This window comes from Microtus oregoni, unplaced genomic scaffold, assembly GCF_018167655.1.
Source record: "Microtus oregoni isolate MIOR12 unplaced genomic scaffold, Mior012 000001F_ref0000356, whole genome shotgun sequence".
NCBI classification, from domain to species: domain Eukaryota; kingdom Metazoa; phylum Chordata; class Mammalia; order Rodentia; family Cricetidae; genus Microtus; species Microtus oregoni.
The window spans coordinates 37026672-37044790 of NW_024543060.1; the positions used below are offsets into that span (position 1 = coordinate 37026672).

Here is an 18119-nt window from a genome sequence, read left to right on the forward strand (position 1 = left end):
TTGTCTTCACAGTTGTGGGCTGGCTCCCAATTTCTTTCACTGATGTGGAGCCCAGCGGCTCTTTGTTCTCATTGTGTCTGTCCTCTCCCTTTCTTTGTGTTTCAGGGATACTGCTGCCCGCATCTGCCACTGAGCATGCGGAGAAAAATCCTTCAATAGAGTCTTCACTTAGGAGTTTCGATAGTATTACTCCACTTCTCCAGGTTTTAGTAATAACCAACACACTAAAAAGATAGCATGAAACTTGGAAAGGTGATGGGAGGTACAGGTGGTTAGGGGGTCTGAAGGCCAGCTGGGATTCCTGGGAAGGAAACTTCAGGGTACTTACCCTACGACTAACTTATGCAGCTCCTGCCAGCCAACTTAAATCCAGAACACATACACACAAGTTGAGAGATGTGGCTTGGCAAGTGAGAGGATACACAGGAGTATTTCAGAGCAGTTAGGCACAGGGTCAAACTAAAAACCACAGATGCAGCATCCTAGCCTTGCCGCAGAGACGCGTAATACCTTTTCAGTGTCTCTGTGTGTACAGAGCCTGAGCGAGGCCCCTCACCAGACAGGATACTGTCTGAGGATGAGAACCAGCGGTGTGGATGGATTTTTCTCGAAACAGAGTGTCAGGTTTCCCTTTGTTTTAAACACACAAAACGTCAAGTCAGCATTAACTGAACAAAACAGTTCAACTTGTCTGCTTAAAAGCATTTTTTTGTTGTTGTTGGTGGTGGTGAAAATAAATAAAAAGCCTGGTTTCCAAGAAGTTAAAAAAAAAAGCAGGTGATATCAGAGCCTTCTCCTTTCTGCTCAGACATGTCTGGTTTTAATAGTGTAAATTATTTAACGGATGGAGCACTCTACAATTTTGCTATACTTCTGCCTGCACTGACTTGGTCGAAAAGCTCTTTAGAAAAGAGTGGAGCACACAGGGGATGTTCCAAGATCTTTTGTCTAATATGAAGGAGTAAGGAAACGCAACTCTTGTTTAAAAGGGAAGGACTCGTGGAGATAGTTCAAATATGACGATTTTAGATAGGCTGAAGTAAACACCTGGCCCTCTTAGTGACAGGAATTTCTTACTTTCCCTCCTCAGCCTTCCCTATCCCACCATTTTGTTTTTATGCTCTTGGCTGCATCTTTTCTAAACCTTTCCACTCCAAGTCTGTTTTTCAGCATCATGCTCCCTAGGCTTCTGTTTTCTGTAGGTTTTATTAGCTTGTTGAAGTGCGGTGAAGTCTAACAGTGCTCTTGTGAGAGGGTAAGTCATTGGTCCAGGGCACATTTCTCTTTGCTACAGGCACCTGCTGCGACTTCTTTAGATCCCGCCCTCAGCTCTGACCCGAAGTGGGGGCTCTCTCGCCTGAAGACGGAGGAAGTGCGAGCGGCGGGAAGTTCAGGTCAGGTCCAATCAGGCACCTGAGGTTAGGTGGCGTGGGTGCATGCGGATGCCCAGGGCGGGTCCCTACCGTAGGCCCCGCCCCCTCGACACAGCCATCACCGCAAGCTCCGCCCCTCGAGCCCCGCCCCGCCCCGCCCCGGGGGCCGCGGCTAAAACCCGGAGCCGCTAGAGCAGAGCCCGGTGCAGAGCTGCTCAGCTGCCGCTGCCTCGGCCCGAGGCTGGGCCCTGGTGCTGATGCTGGTAGGCGGCGCGAGCTGGGCCCGGGAAGCCTCCTCGCCGCGGCGCTCGGGGCTCCCGCGATGATGGCGGAGCAGGTGAAATGCGCCTCGCCGGGGACGGGCTCCGGCGCGGGCTCCGGGCCGGTAGTGAACGCCGAGCTGGAGGTGAAGAAGCTGCAGGAGCTGGTGCGCAAGCTGGAGAAGCAGAACGAGCAGCTGCGCAGCCGGGCGGCCAGTGCGGCAGCCGCCCCGCACCTGCTGCTGCTGCCGCCGCCGCCGCCCTCCGCGCCGCCGCCAGCCGGGGCCTGCAGCCCGCTCACCCCGCACAGGGCCCCGGCTGGCACGACCTCCTCGGGCCCGGGGGCGCTGGGCCCCGCGTTCCCGGGCACCTACTGCTTGCCCAGCCCCGCGTCCTCCCTGCTCTGCAGCCTGCCGCCCGCAGACGCGCCCTTCGTCTACTCCAAGCCCGCGGCGGGCTTCTTCGGCGGGGGTGGCAGCCCGGAACCGGGGACCGCGGGGACCCCGCCGGGGGAAGCTCCCGCGCCGCCCTTGCCGCCTCCAACGCTTTTGGACGAGGTGGAGCCGCTGGACCTGGACAGCTTGGCCGCCTGGAGCGAGGAGGACGACTACACCTGGTATTGACTGCTGCGCCGCGATCCCCCAGACCCAGAGTTCTGAGGCCCAGGACGCGGGGCGGGGCGTGGGAGGAAGGGGACCCAGAGGCCTAGCAGGTGCTAAGCCCTGAGCAGCTTTGCAGGAAGACAGAAACCTGTTTTCTGATAGCGCCTATTGGTCCGACTGGGGACTGGGGAGGAACTGATCCCAGCCATCTGCCTTGTGTTCTGATCTTTGCTGATTACCGGGTCCCAAGCGCCTCGTTAGCTTTAACTGCACAACTCATGTCATCCTGTCATTCAGTCCTGCTCCTTTATCCCCGTGTGTGTGTGTGTGTGTGTGTGTGTGTGTGTGTGTGTGTGTGTGTGTGATGGGAAGGTTTGGCATCTGCCTTCCACTGCTTATGGTTCTTTCCATTCTAACAAATGTTGGACAGGGTTGGAGTGCAGCCCTCCTTGGTAGTATCTGAAGCCACCTAGTGATGGGTGTCTTCTCAGACATCAGCTCTTGCAGTTGAGTTGCCGTTATGCATGCCCTCTTTCTGTGGTTTCACTGATAATCTCTCAGGTACTGATTTGGTTATTAAAAACGTGCTATCCTTCTATGTCAGGAATGGTGTGGGAAGCGGAGACTTGTTAGGGAATGGAGTGAGCAGATGGAGGCGCTACTTATTCAAAAAAATTGAACTTAGGGATTTTCATTAATGTTAAAAATGAAACCAGATTGAAGAAAAGTGCTTGTGCTGGCTAGTTTTATGTCAACTTGACACAGACTAGAGTTATTAGAGAGGAGGGAGCCTCAATTAATAACATGCCTCTGTAAGTTCCTCTCTAATGATTGGGGGAAGGGAGCTGCCCATTGTGTGTGGCACCATCCCTGGACTGGTGGTCCTGGGGTCTATAAGAAAGCAGGCTGAGCAAGCCATGAGGAACGAGCCAGTAAGCAGCACCGCCTCCATGGCCTCTGCATCAGCTCCTGCCTCCAGGTTCCTGCCCTGCTTGAGTTCCTGTCCCGACTTCCTTTGATGATGATGAACTGTGATGTGGAAGTGTAAGCTAAGTACAGGTCTTCCTCCCGGAGCTGCTGTTGGTCATGGTGTTTCATCATAACAATAGGAACCCTAACTAGTGCTGTTAGTGAAGCCTTATTATCGAATTTTAGGAACTTTTAAGGTTGATGGTAAGGATGGTTATGGAATGGGAATTTGGTTAGATGGGTGTCCGTGTTCCACGAATGAGGACTTTTTGGAGGGACCGGTATCCAGACCTCGTGTTGTGTGTTTTCCTGTTGCTTGGCCCGGGAACACTTGTCCTTTGTGGAGGACTTCTGCGAGTTTGCTTGCTTGCTAGGTATACTCTAGGAGTGGTTGGAGGAGTGAACTCGAGTTCTGCAGGGCAAATGTGCAGCATTCACTTCCGAATAGCAGGCAGGATGAAGAATTGCATCTTTTTTTGTGTCTTGGGTACTTTTATTTAAGAAAATCAGGTTTTGTCATCCTGAGCTCTTGTTAACATGGTTGCATAGAAGGGACATGGGAGCTGGAGAATCTTACTGGTTTCGTATTAGGAACCACAATATTCCTTTTATTTACACTTGACACAGCAATAAAACTTTTTAGGTTTTAAACACATAAACTGTAATTGTTAATTACTTTGATTTGAGAATTTAAAAAATTTGTAATAAGCCTTTCGTGGGCACATCTATCGTCTGCCTCAGACTCTGCTTTTGGGAACTGTGTGAGCAGCCTGTGCTGCTCTGCTCTAACAGCTCAGCGTTCCCTGGAACTCCAAGCCATTCTTTCTAAACTACATTGTTTTTGTAAAGCCTAAATGTCTTCCAGCCTGAGTATAGTATTGACAAATGCTCTTGTAGTGGCTTTTGTTGCACTGATGCCTGTAAACTCTCGTGCCAATTTCAAATCATTTGAGCTTTTGCTTTTCTTAATGATGATGTACATACAGTGGGAAGAAATTTTACAGTTTTGATAGAAATGCAAAGGAGCAATCCTTTAAAAATATGGCATAATTAAAAATCTACTATTAATACTATTAATATTATTTTGTCTTTCTTGAGATAAGGCCTCACATTGTAGCCCAGGCTGGCCCTGGAGTTCTTGCCTTACTGCTTTAGCTTTTGAGTGCCGGGATGACAGGCATGTGACTCCATAATAGGCTCTTGAGTTTATTATAGTATTGGTGTTTACTTGGCTACATACAGCACACATGCCAAATATGGTTTTATATTTATATATGCTTCATCTGAATGGTCTTTTACCACAGTTATCTAACTATTAGGATATGCTTGACTAGCTTTTTTACTCTGTTTTGTCTCTTAAAAAAAATCCAAAGAGCATTGAAATAAGTTTTAAAAAGAACTATTTAGTGGAACCAGCATATTAGTCTAGTCCTCATTGTGACTTGAAAAAAAATCTAAATTAAAGGAAATTTAACTGTAGTCATCAAATATGTTGGTAAATAATAAGAATTAGCCCTTCATAGTGCTTCTGGGGACATATGATGTACTCTTCATGGAGTCCCTTCCTTCAACAGGAGGAGACCCCAGGTGGAGAAACGGAGGCATCATTACTCTTAGCTGGATGCCTTTAAAGAGTTTCAGGTGACCTGATTCACAGATTTTTAAAAGCATTTTAACATTACTTTTGTGTTGAAACATTTTAAACATTTCTTTTTATGGAAAAGTAGCCATCAAGACTTCCTTTAAAGAATTTAAACCACCTGCTAATGTTCTGAGAGCGCTCCCAGTTCCTGCATCCCTGTGATCCCTTCATGCCCGCCCCCAGGGCCATGGTAGCTTACCTTTCTTGGATTCCGTTAGGTTTGTGGCATGCCTCATTTTTATTTCTTAGGTACACTAAGGAACAGCTGGAGGGGTATATATAGTTTACATTGAAGTTCTCTGTCAGGCACTTCATTTGCAAATCTCTTCTCCAAACACGTGGTTCACTTCATACTCTTCTGGCAGAGTTTTCCAAGGGTCAGACCCAGTGGTTGGTACTGCTCATTCTTCCGGATCAATCATGATGTCAGTCTTAGGAACTACAGCGAAGGGATGTTTGCCAACCTTGGGACACAGGCTTTTACCTAGGGCTTCTAACAAAGGTTTTTCCTTTTCAGTTTATCTTTCTTGGTTAACTGTGGGCGTTGTATGGTGTCTGGAACTCACAGTTTTGTGAGTGACCATCCTCACCCCTGCGTCATTTGTTCAGAAGACCATCCTTCGTTGACTTCTTTGCACTGTGAAATTTCATGTTCTATGGTTGATTTCATTTGGGGACTGTGTTTTTCTCATTGCTGTATATACCTGTGTGCCACACTGATCTGTCTTCATTACTGTTGCTCTGTCCCGATTCATCTGGTTGTGAGAACACTCCGGCTTTGCTACCTTTAATAGTTGTTTGGCTATTGAAGGGTCTTCCCATTTCCGTGTGAATTTTAGAAACACACACACACACACACACACACACACCACACACACACACACACACACACACACACACATTGCTAGGGTTTCTATTGGAATTTTGTTAATTATAAAGATAACATTAAGGACAACCTACACCTTAATAGTATTCAGCCTTTGAACCACAAACCTGGTATATATCTCTCTATTAACTTATGTTGTTAATCTTATACACGTTTTTGTTAGGTTTGTACATGTGCTTGACAGTTTTCAAAATGCTACTGGAGACAGAAAGGGGCGAATGTGAAGGTATCAGTATTTTGTTGCTGATGCATACAGATGCGCACAACAAAGTACATTGACCCAGCATCCTACAGACATTGCTACTAGACTCACTAGTTTTAAGTAGATGGTGTTATCTGTGAAGAAAGACAGGCTTACTTCTGCTCAGTCCAAATATCCCTAGTCCATTCCCTAGTTGAAGTGGTAGGACCTCTGTAGAACGTTGACTAGCAATGAGCCCGGTGTCCTGACCTTGCTCTCTCCCAGAGTGTTCATCTTTAAATAGCTCTTCAGTTGGGTTGAGGGTGTTTCCTCAGCTTCCAGTTTTACTAGTTTTTTTTTTTTATGGCTGTCAAATGCTTTTTTCCTTTGTCTATTGAGATCATCACGTGCTTTTTTCCATTTTAGTTAAAATAGGAAGTTACACTGATGTCTTAATGTTAAACTAAGCTTTCATTTCTGGAATAAACTCCATGTGGTAGAGATGAAATGTCTCTGCGTGAGACTCGGTTTGCTAAAATATTTAGACTGCATCAGCTCGTGAGTGATCGTGGTCATTAGAGATTTTCCCCCTCCTTGTGATGCCTGTGTCCGGCTATAGAGTCCATCAAAACACTGTCCACATGAAATACATCAGGATGTTGCCCATCCCATATGGAAGAGTTATGAAGGATTGGTATCGTGTTCAGCTATTTGGTAGAATTCAACAATCAACTTTCTTAACGTGGGTTTTCTTTTTAATTTTAAATTATAATTTTTACTTTTTAGCTTTTCTCTCCATATCCATTTAGGTTAATTTTCTCTTCCTGGATTGGCTTAGAATGGTGTGGGTTGTATCTGGGCCTTGGCTATGAACAAGGCTCTGGGCAAGGCCGGGCAGTGGAATTACCTTGACTGATTTAACCCAGGGGATCTTAAGTGTGTTCTTGATATCAGAGAGGCCATCATTGCATGGGAACTTGTTAGACATTTAGAGTCCTTGAACTTACCCTGAGCCTACTGAATCTGAAAACGGGAGCTGCTGTATGCTCAAACAATCGTGATTGAAGCACCAAAGAGTAAGAACAAGTGACCAGCCTGAACTTTACTTGGACCAGAGAGCAGTACCTGGTACTAGACACAGCGGCAAGGAATGGGAGTAGGGGATATTGCCTACCTGTGTTAATGGAGTACAGAGGAGGCGCAGGGAGCATGAAGTAGGGGACCAGTCGATGCTTAGTGGATTCAGGACTGTGGACTGCACTCCAGGAAAAGTATGATGTATTGCAGTCACTGTGAAATTAGCTAGATATTTCCATCTGTAACAAGAGTCAGCAAAAGAGAAAGTCAGCCTCACTGCCTGCTTTGTATGGGCTGGAAAGATAGCTTTTTACATTTTTAAGTAATGGAATATTCAAAAGGATGTGAGAATGACTGTGTGTAAGCTTTTGTTTGTTCTGAGACAAGGTCTCACTGTAGCTGTAGCATTCCGGAACTCACTCCAAAGATCATGTCAGCCTGAAGGCCCAGATCTGCCTGCCTCTGCTTCCCCGATGCTGGGATTAAAGTGTACAGGGATGACGTCATGCTTCTTGAGTGAATTCTGCCTGCAGTGCTTCTGGGCTGCAACAGCAGAGTTGAGTCGTTGCAGCAGAGGTTGAACATCAAAGCCCAGGATCATTGCCAGCTAGTCCCTCACAGTCTCTGAGCTATTAGAATGAGTTGCCAAAGGAGACGACATCTTCCACCTTTGTGGGCCACTGACACCACTCTAACAGGTGGCCGTCCTGTCATCTGGTGTCCCAGGAATATATGTTCATTAGAATCAGAGCAACTTGGAAGGATTCTGTTAGAGACGAGAGAGATGGCATTAATTTCTAGACATGTCAAGCCAGTTTAGCTCCGGTTAAGAGAAGCTTCTGCTACTAAAGTGGGGATTTTTAGTTTGGTTGTTAAGCAGATCTCAGCATGCATTGGAAAGTGACCTATTCTATTTGGGGATATTTGCCGATTAAAAATGACTCTCGGGACTTTGAAGCCCTCAAACGCTCTTCCGTCTCCACGGGAACTGTTCAGTACATGCCGTTTCCACCAGAATCGAGGTTTCTCTCTAACCTATGGCGTACCTATAATGTAGATTTCTCTCTCTCTCTCTCTTTTTTTAAAGGTTATATATTGGCTCTTCAAAGGTATTCCCTTCACCAGAGAAATCCCTGAGTCCTTTGCAGTGGTGTAGACATATCCTAGATAACCCAACTCCTGAGATGGAAGCAGCCAGACGCTCCCTCCGCTTCAGACTGGAGCAAGGTACTGTGAAAGTGTGTGCTTTCTTTCTCTGGTTTCCTTCTCTGTCTTGGTTTTGTTTTTGGTTTAGGAGTAAACTTCAGATGAAGAACCCTTACCCTGAAGTGCAGGCTGTTGTAGCATGCAACCTCCCTATCCTGTACTACACACAAGGATTCCTCAGTGTGGTCTCTATTGACTTTCGGGACGACTTGTAGCCTGATATTTGGCTTATCATATGGAGCACATTTGTGTTTGTGTGAGTGTTTCAAAAACACGTCAGTAAAGGAAATGGATCTGTCTTCACTTTCCTACATTGGGGTTTAGGGTCTGTGGCTCAATTCTACGTCGAAACTGGGAGTCTTTTGAGACCACAGGACTAACCTCGTTGAGGGCCACTTCGTGTGCTGCCTCCCTGCTTAGCTGGATGCATAATTGGAAGTGATAAGCTCCATGAATTAGGAACTAGTCCTAGTAATGGATGTAACATTAGTTAACTGATAGACACCAGCAGATGTGGAAATGTTAGTACACCACACACACACACACACACACACACACACACACACACACAGCAGAGACAGACAGACACACTGACAGAGACAGATGGTGGGGACAGAGACAGCAGAGAGAGATGGATGGAGAGCCGTAGAACCAGTAAGGAAAGGAGTAGTTTGTAGCTCCTTACCTTTCCTGCATGTTCACTAACTCAGGGCTGTGATCGGTTGGACTTTTGCCCTGTTCTTTAACCTCCCAGTGTCTGTTCATTATCTAGGAACTCTTTCTGCCCATGCACCCACTACATCCTATCTGAAGTTGACATCACAGGCCCTGCCTCTCTCCAGGGAAAAGAATGGGTGCCTGTGAGGGATGGGCAGAGGGGATCTGCAGGATGGGATCAGGACCAGTGCTTAGGCACCCTGACGTGTAGATGCTGCTCTCAAGCTCCTTAAGGATAAAGGATGGGTATGAGATACCTGAGTGGAAGACCAGCGTAGATAGAGTCTTCACCTCTTAGCTCCACAAAACTCATTCATGTTGACCTCATGTGAGTCAGTCACTTGTATTTTACTCTCCTGTAGAGGTGAAAAGGGTGAAGTTGAATGATTTAAGAGGATTGCTAAGCCAGAAGGGTATTGGGGGACAGGGTCAGAGTTGGGGTCTTTCTGACATCAGAGATACAATCCTTAACAGCACATAGATTCTGATGGAGGAGGGTCATTGGCTAATAAAGGAACTGCCTTGGCCCATTTTATTGGTTAGAACATACGTAGGTGGAGTAAACAGAACAGAATGCTGGGAGGAAGAGGGAGTGAGCTCAGACTCCACAGCTCTCCTCTCGGGAGCAGACGCCTCAGAGAGACGCCATGCTCCTGCTCTCCCGGGCAGACACACACAATGAAGCAAGCCGCCAGGTTAGACATGCTGAATCTTTCCTGGTAAGACCGGTGCTCACAGATTATTAGAGATGGGTTGATCGGGATGTGAGAATTAGCCTGTAAGTGCTAGAGCTAAAGGGCCAAGCAGTGTTTAAAAGAATACAGTTTCTGTGTAATTATTTTGGGTAAAGCTAGCCGTGGGGGCGGCCGGGTGCCGGAGACGCAGCCCCGCCGCCCTTATTACTACAAGATTCTGTACTGCTTGCTATATTGGCTGGGTATAAGTTACTGTCAGCAGAAATCTAGCTTAAATATTCGGGGAAGATGGAATTAGGCACATGCTTCATGAACATTTTTTAGCTATTGATTTATGGGTAGCATGCTGAAGAGGGTCATAGGAACAAGGATGTACTGGAGTAAACACTGGGCATTAGTGGTGTGGTACCCTGATGTCCAAGGAATCTTTTATCAGTTCTGCTTCTGCACAACACTGACTCTCAACAAGCCAGCCAGTCCAGCTGAGTCTCACTGTCTTACTCAAGTGGTCCATGACCTATGGTCTTACTGTGTGGATATGTTGAGGTATGAATGAGTCTCACCTTCTTACTCAAGTGGTCCATGACTTATGATCTTACTGTGTGGATATGTTGAGGTATGAATGAGTCTCACCTTCTTACTCAAGTGGTCCATGACCTATGATCATACTGTGTGGATGTGTTGAGGTATGAATGTGGCTTAATCATTTGAAGCAAAGTCAAATGAGATTCAAGAATTATAATATTTTAACTTGGAGATCAATCAGTGTTTTTCTGCAGAGGATCATGAAGGAGCTGTCTTAAGTTTTCAGCCTCCACACTCTGTGGTGTCTGCAGCCTTATCCTTCATTGCCTGAAAGCAGCAGCAGATTTAAGATTAAGTGACCAGAGCCCTGTCCCAATGACACTTCATTTATGGACACAGATCAGAATTTCAAGAGACATTTTTTCTGTCATGAGATATCCCCCTCCTCTTAAATGTAAAAACAGTTCATAGCCGATATCACAAAAACAGAAGGCAGCTGGATGTGGCCCACCACAGTCCCTGCTTCAGATGACCACCACAAAAGTTAGTCTGATGGGTTGAGTTTTGAGAAAGAGAAGAAACTTTTAGTAAACTTCATACAAATCTCATTAATATTTTTGACCAGGTGTCTGATTATATAATTTTGTCTTTATTGGCAGATGTGAAGTCATGAGGACATGCAGTGAAATGATATATTTTTATTTGTGCTTGAGTTTATTTGAATTTTTATAGCAAACATTTTAGGTAGAGAACTAGGTTTTCAAAACCAAAATCAGTACCTGACTAAATTTGTGTATCAATCTGTAAACTTTTGCTGTGAAGTTAATGCTTTTGTTTCAAAGATCTATAATTTCATTGTAAGATAACTTGCCAATTTGGGCTGCAGATCTGGGGTGGGGTGGAAGCATAGAGCCCCCTGGTAGCATGCTGTCTGGCATGCATCAGCACCTTGGATCCTACCTCTGCATTATGTCAAATATAGGTTAATGAAGCACAATTAATAAAACCTCAGAGGCAGAAGTTGGGGTTCAATCTGAAGGTCAGAAAAGCCCAATAGCCAGTCACTGGCTCTTTCCTCTACCTGAGTCCGAAGTGGAGATCCTGCCTCTGAGAATCTCAGAATGAGACTCTGTCTGTGAGCTGTCCCCTCCCGTCTTATATTGCTCTCTAGGGCTGGGTTTAAAGGTGTGCACCACTGGGATTAACGACAGGCACCTCCTGGTTTCTATGGCAAACTAGTGTGGCTACTGGGATTAAAGGTGTGTGTTACCACTGCCTGGTCTGTAAAACTGATCAGTGGGGCTGTTTCACTCTCTGATCTTCAGGCAAGCTTTATTTATTAAAGTACAAATGAAGCTGGGTATTGTGGCACATACCTTTGATCTTGGAGGCAGAACTCTGTGAGTTCGAGGCCAGCCTGGTCTACAAGAGCTAGTTCCAGAACAGGCTCCAAAGCTATAAAGAAGCCCTGTCTTGAAAAACAAAACAAAACAACAAAACAAATAATGCAAATGTTTATTGGATGGTCATTTTAAAACGAGCATATGCTTTATAAAATAATCTCTTCATCTTGAAAAATATTAATCATATGAGTAGTTTCAGAAAAAATAGCTTCAAAAATTGCCTCATTCTTTTCCTGTTTAATTTCCCAGATGCATTATTTAACAGAAGCTGTTTGTTTGTCTGTTTATGCTATTTAAAATTCATTTGTTAGATGACTGTGGAGTTACATTATCATTTTAAGATTTTTTTTTTTTTAGAATTTCATACATGAATACTGTAGTTACATCATTTCCACGGCTTCCTCTTTCTGCTCAGCTCTTGTGTTCCCCTACTGCTTCTCAAATTTATGACCTTTTCTTCTTAACTATTCTTACACACACATCCTCTCTCTCTGTCTTACATGGGCTTTTGGTTTTGGGTTGTGAGATTTAATTTTTCAACCGCCCTCTTTATGTTTTCTTGGGATAGCTTTCCAATCTGGCTTTTTGTCAATTACAGGATGCATGACTATTTTTATGGTAGGAATGCTTCTATCTAGGCGTTGATGTACTTCATCATCCTCTGTGTCCCACCTTGTCTTTTAGTCAGCTGCTAAAGATAATGAGCTAGTTTCCTTAGTCTTTGTAATTAGTTTTTTCCAGACCCTAAGGGTGGACCCTGAGCCCAAGGGGTTTGATTTCTTGTTCCTGGCTGCTCCCTCTGTCCTGTTTAGCACCAGGCCTCTGTTGCCTCGACAGCTGTCATGGTGTACTCTTCCTCTGTTTTATTCCAAACATTCTCCCAGCCTCGCCTCAGTGGCCTCAGATGTCTGGTCCCTCTTCCAGATCCCCGCTATTGTTGGATTGCCTCTGGAAGGAGAAAGGACAAAAGAGTAGGCACAAGGGAAGTTTGAGAACTTGTGCAACTGAAGATGGCCTTGCTCACCTACTCAGCTGCTGGGCTGCACATGGGGTCCTGAGTTAGGGGTTTCCTAGAGGACTTAAAAGGCTCATTCCGTTCATGTCACCTCCAGGACTGCTGTTGGAGGCATGGTATTGCTGTCTTCTTTCTCACTTTATACTTATGTTCCTACTGCTTAAAAGATCATAGGTGTTTTAGAATGCAGTCCTATATTTGGAGCATTTTGAACTTAGTCATTAATGTCGTGGTTTTGCTCGTCCAGTGTCGCTTTGAGCCAGGAAATGTGAGCTGCACAAACACTTCTTGCCTTAGTTCTTTATAAGCTCTCTGCCCCTCCCATTTTCTCTGTTTGTTCTTGGTATTCCTGATGGCCGGGTATGCAATCCCTAGATGGATGTCGAAAATTTCTGTGTTTTCTATATGCTTTATAACATCCTTGACTTTCTTTATATTTTTTTTCTCACGCACTTTAATGACTCATCTTGCAAGTTGTTGCCTTGTGTTTAAGTACCTCCCACGTGTCTGGCCCTGTCGTGGCCTCCTCCTTTCGCTTGTGTAAGGTGTCCTCGTTTGTATTTGGTACCTATTGAGTTTCTGTTGGAGTGGTTTTTTTTTTTTCCCAGATAGAAAATCTGTGTTTGTTAAAATGAAGGGAGCAGGAGTTGGCTATGCTGAGGGGAAGCTGGGGGGTTGAATGTTTTCCTGCGTGTTCAGAACTTACAAGCCACTGTGTCCCTTGCAGCGACTATTCCAGACCCTTCCAGCTTCCTCATGACTTCCCTCACTGTGGGCTCATAATAGAGAGCGCTGGAGTCCCATCTGCTACCTCGTCTTGATCTGTCTTTGCGGTGCTGTGACCCTCTAGTCAGGTGTCCTCACTTTCAGTCTTGCCTGGGGTCTGAAGCTTTCCTTGCTGCCCTGACATGGTTTTGTAAGAAAATTAGGGCTTTCTACTTAATCTTTCCTTTTGAAAAATTACTGGCCTCTAAGTAAAGGACATTATTATTTTTTGTCAGTGATAGTAGAGATGAAAAATTAGCGTTCTGGCTCTATGCTCCTCACAGTGCAAACACTGGAGTCAGGTTTGCTCTCCATATTTTAAAGTTCCATTGGCTCTAAATCAGCCATTTTCTTTTTGTGTGGGTTTCATTTCAAATGACAGGTGTCAATGTGCACTTTATCTGAGACTTGTGTGGTTTGCAAAGTCAGTTGTATCATGTCCGTCACAAAACCGACAGTCAGAAGCTTGTACTTACTTTCTTCTTCCTGTTATCTCAGCACTTCCAACAAAGGGCTGATTCTTAGAGAGCAAACAGTTTAGACAGTTGGCTTCTCGTTTTTGACCTTGCTGCTTTTGGAGAGAAAGGTACTTAAAACTTAAAGACTTAATTCATGAGAAAGTGTGGACAGGGCCTGGCCAGGAGGTGACTGAGGATATCTGGTCGACAGGCCTTTCTCCCTTTCTCCTTCCCTCGGTTTGACCTTTTTTGCCCTAGGCTTCTTGGTCCTATACTTAACTGTGGTGACAGGCAGCTCTCCTGGTAAGAGGGAAACCACCCCAGGGATGTGTCTCCAGAGGCTTTATCATGGTCTGTCCCCACTCACTTGATATTTTTCCTTCTCGAGACATGTTCTTTCTGTGTGGCCTGGGTTGACCTGGAATTCACTCTAAACAAGCTGTCCTTGACTTGGCCTTCTGCTTCAGCTGTCCATCCATGCTGAGCCTGCAGGCCTGAGCTGCACACCTGTCTCCTGCGTGGTTTCAGTAGGCACATTTGGCTGCCTTTCTTCCAGGATTCTCTTCAGGTTTACTGTCTCTGGGCTCCTTCAGATTCTAACTTATTAAAGGGCTGCTAAGCATCTTCCTACAGCACACCTTTGACTTTATGGCTGGAGATCACAAAGCATGGAAAAACTGCGTGAGTGTTTATGGAAAATTTCTAGGCTCTGGTTTGAAGCTATGAGAATAAACTAAAAATCTAGGACTTTTGAAGAAAATGAGAGAGAGGAATGGTATGTTGTAAGGTGTTTTAGGAAGATAGTGATGACATCATCGCTGCCTTATATATTTTTTTGGAATAATGTTTAAGGTAAAATGATTACTCTCCTTTCCCAGTATCTCAAATCTATAGTCTGGCAGTATAAGGCTAGTTGATAATATCAGCCTAGAGTGATGTTTGTTTGTTTCTGAGCACTGATCTCACTGTGGTCTCAGAGAAATCTGGTGCTTGTTTTCCTGGTTTGAAGATGGGCTGAGAAATGTTTGTTCTGCATTCACAGGAACTCCGTTTTATTCATTCTTCCATCCACGTCTTTTCTGAGCAGATCGAGGATCTGTGCCTCAACTTTCTCTTGGATTACCAATGCTTAATACAGCGTTTAGCATGTTCAAGTGTTGGCTCCTTGGTTTTCTAATTGTCTGATTTGATGCATTGAGTTTTCTTAGACGCACAAAAGAAACAGTTTTCGTCGAACATTTGGTGTTGTCAATGACATCCTGCTAATCAAGACAAAAGCCCACAAGTCATATGTCCATACTCATTAAATGGTAGTTGTGTGGCTGGATGGGGTTTAAATCTGTCTCGTTCACTACTGTAGCCTCCTTGCTCGCTAGAGTAGCTGCTATTGCGTGGTGGGTGTTGAGCGCTAATTACTGAATGGGTGAGTACTGTGCGGGGAGTTTTTACCAAGTGACTAGGCTCAGTGTCCTCCATGCCTCAGCCTTATTCGGCTCCTAGTGAGTTTCCAGCGTCTCACGTGCTAGGAAGGAACATCGAAAGACATCACGAGGCTAGTAGAACGAGTTCAGGGGCGCTGGATGTGAATTAACTCTGTAAACTGTGAAGTGATGTGAACACACAGACGTTTCTGCTGTGCGGGTCTTCATTTGTCAGGACTTGAAGCTAGCACACAGGATTCCTCTTTGTGTGGTTGCCTGTGCTTCATAGAGGAAGTGTCATTCCCTTCCGAGGGGTGGGATCTGTTGTATTTCACACACAAGCATCATTATTTGAGTTAGGATTTTTAATCTGAAGGATTTTAGAGAGATAGTTTGTTTAAACATAGTGGAAAATTCAAAGCCCTTCTTGGTCTCTCCCTTCTCTTCTGATTCTTCTTAGGACTATAGGTACAAGCTGGGCATCCCTAACCTGAAAATGGTTATGAAGTACTCTAAAATTGGGGGGAGATTTTTGAAAGCCAACAAAATGTTGCAAGCAGAAAATTTCATGCTATGCATTTTATTTCGGGCATGAAATTCTTCACAGTACTATATATGACCACCTTTAGTCTGCTATGTACAAAGTGTATGAAACAAATGAATTTTGTATTTAGACTTGGGTCCTTCCTATCACTAAGGACTTCCATGAATTAAAATATTCAGGTCCCATGCATTTCAGATAAGGACAACTCAACCCATTTTGGAAAGGCTTTTCTGTCTCCCACCCTTTTAAATGCAAATTGCAAAACCACAAGGAGCTCTGATAGTCAGGGTCCACTCACTTGATAGCCCGAATTGGAATAATGATAATGTAGAGGTAAATCCATGTCGCGAGGCTGGAATGTTAACCAAATAATGATCAAAATGCTTATCTAAGTAATTTGAAGCACCCAATATGTGGCTCACTTAATTTGGGTCCAGTTAATAAAAGCTTATCTGACTCAAGGTGCTCGGATGTCCACCTGAATCAGGACAGGTCACATCTGAGGCGTGTGAGTGTCGTTTTCACAGACAGTGCAGTCCGCACGCACAGTTACCGTCCTTGGTCGTGTTTTGCTGTGACCACATCTCATTTCCCTTAGGGTCATAGGCTGAGGAATGTGGAGAAACACTGGCCTCTGTTGGGCTTTTCCTTACATCTTTGTGTGAGGCTTGCCTCCCTTGTTCCGAGGCTGTGTTAATTCCTGAGTTTATTCAGACAAGCAGAGCCTCTGATGTGACCCAGTGATCTGAAGGTGGCCTTTTCATTTGTAGAAGCCATACAGATTGAACCGAGCCATTACGAGCTTATCAAGTATCTGTCTCCTGGAACCTGTCCAGCGTCTCCTCGCATGGCCCAGATGTTATCCTTGCCAGCTCGTGTTTCAACTCTTGAGGTGCTCTGTCACATTGGGAGCACCAAATTAAAACTTAGCAAGTAGAGTTCATTTTAGGTAAGCTTCCCAAAAAGATTCTTTCTTGTAGGAAAAAAATAATTTGGAATCACGCGAAGCATTTTGTACAGAGCAGGGTCTCCCGGCATTTGCATATTTCTGTGTGCTGATAATTGAAGACACATTGCCCCAGCTGTGGGGTTCCATCGTGTGCTTGCTCCGCTGCTATGTTCAAAATAGCCTTCATGCTTGCGTGTCACCTCGGGCCATGATTTAGTACAGTAAGTTACACGTTACCTAGGACTGGGCCCCTCGTCAATCTGCCACTTCGACCCATTCTAGCCAGCAACCTAGATACACTTGCCAAATATCCTTAGACAACCCTACTTTCTTTTTTTTTTTTAAACCAAATATGTGTGTGTTTATGTGGTATTAATTTTGTCTTGCGTTTCCACCAAGGTTAGAAAGGTATTTATTAACAAGAAACTCATGGCAGTGCAAAGTAGTTATTGCAGTGAAATTATTATTGAGCTTCTATTTTATTACTTAAAAAGAAAAATAAAATCAATAGTTTCACCAAAGCAGTGGGTGTGTGTGCATGTGTATGTGCGTGTGTGTACATGTGCGCATTTGTGTGTATGTTTGCATATGAGTGTGCATGTGTGTGTATTAGGGGTTGAACCTATACCTGGTGAGTACTAAGCTTGTGCTGCATGTGGTTTCTGTGTCCAAGTCCCCCACATATTTTTCCCTACTTTAATGCTACTATGATGGTTAAATTTGATTCCATATGGATGAAGTTGGCTGTGGTAGATAGTCTTGCCCTATTCCTGGGGCTTCTAAAATGTGCAGTTACTCTTAAGACTTCTAGGTTTTTCCTTTAGGAAATGCTAGAGCTTGATTGGTGCTACTAGCGGCAGGCATGGTGCTGTGGGCTGATTGCCAGAGAAACTCAGTGCCTGGCCTTTGAACTTGCCAAACTTATTCAAGGGACGGATGATGCAGGTAACTGCTCTTGTTCTATCTCTTCTTCCTCAAAGCATTATGAATGGGGCTACTGAGAAGGCACAGGTAGCAAAGGTGCCTGAAGACTTGAGTTCAGTCCTTGGATTCAAGTGGTGGGAAGAAAGAGCCAGTTCCTGTATGTTTTCTTCCTGATCTCCACATGTGCACTGTGGCCTGTGACCTCTTCCCAAATCCCTGTCAATAAGATGAATGGAATTAAACTTGATTTTTATAAAGCCAGCACAGTGAGGCTAGCAGAAGACCCGAGCCTCGGGGATTGCCAGGGATGGCTTCCTGAAGGTGCGACCTGCGAGAGGAGATATGAGAATCCACGGGGTCTTCAGCAGCTGCTCTAGAGGATCAGGTCAGGGGGACAGCCTGTCCCAGGTGTCTGGACAGATGGAGAAAGGCCTAGCCCAGATATGCAGCACTGCGTGGCCCATTATATCTAGCCTCTTCTTGGCTAACTCTTGCACCTGGACTAGC

The 18119-nt window shown here is 45.0% G+C and overlaps 1 protein-coding gene across 2 annotated transcripts in view; it reads left to right on the forward strand.

The window, feature by feature from the left end:
* The first annotated feature begins 1559 nt into the window (after positions 1–1559).
* The window catches only part of Slain1 (SLAIN motif family member 1), a 42107-nt gene continuing 25547 nt past the window's right edge, over positions 1560–18119 (forward strand). For both annotated transcript variants that reach the window (XM_041663482.1, XM_041663488.1), the window contains exons 1-2: positions 1560–2249; positions 8078–8217. In XM_041663482.1, the coding sequence (XP_041519416.1) occupies positions 1696–2249; positions 8078–8217 (694 nt within the window). In that variant the 5' untranslated portion in view covers positions 1560–1695. The remainder of the gene's footprint in view (positions 2250–8077; positions 8218–18119) is intronic.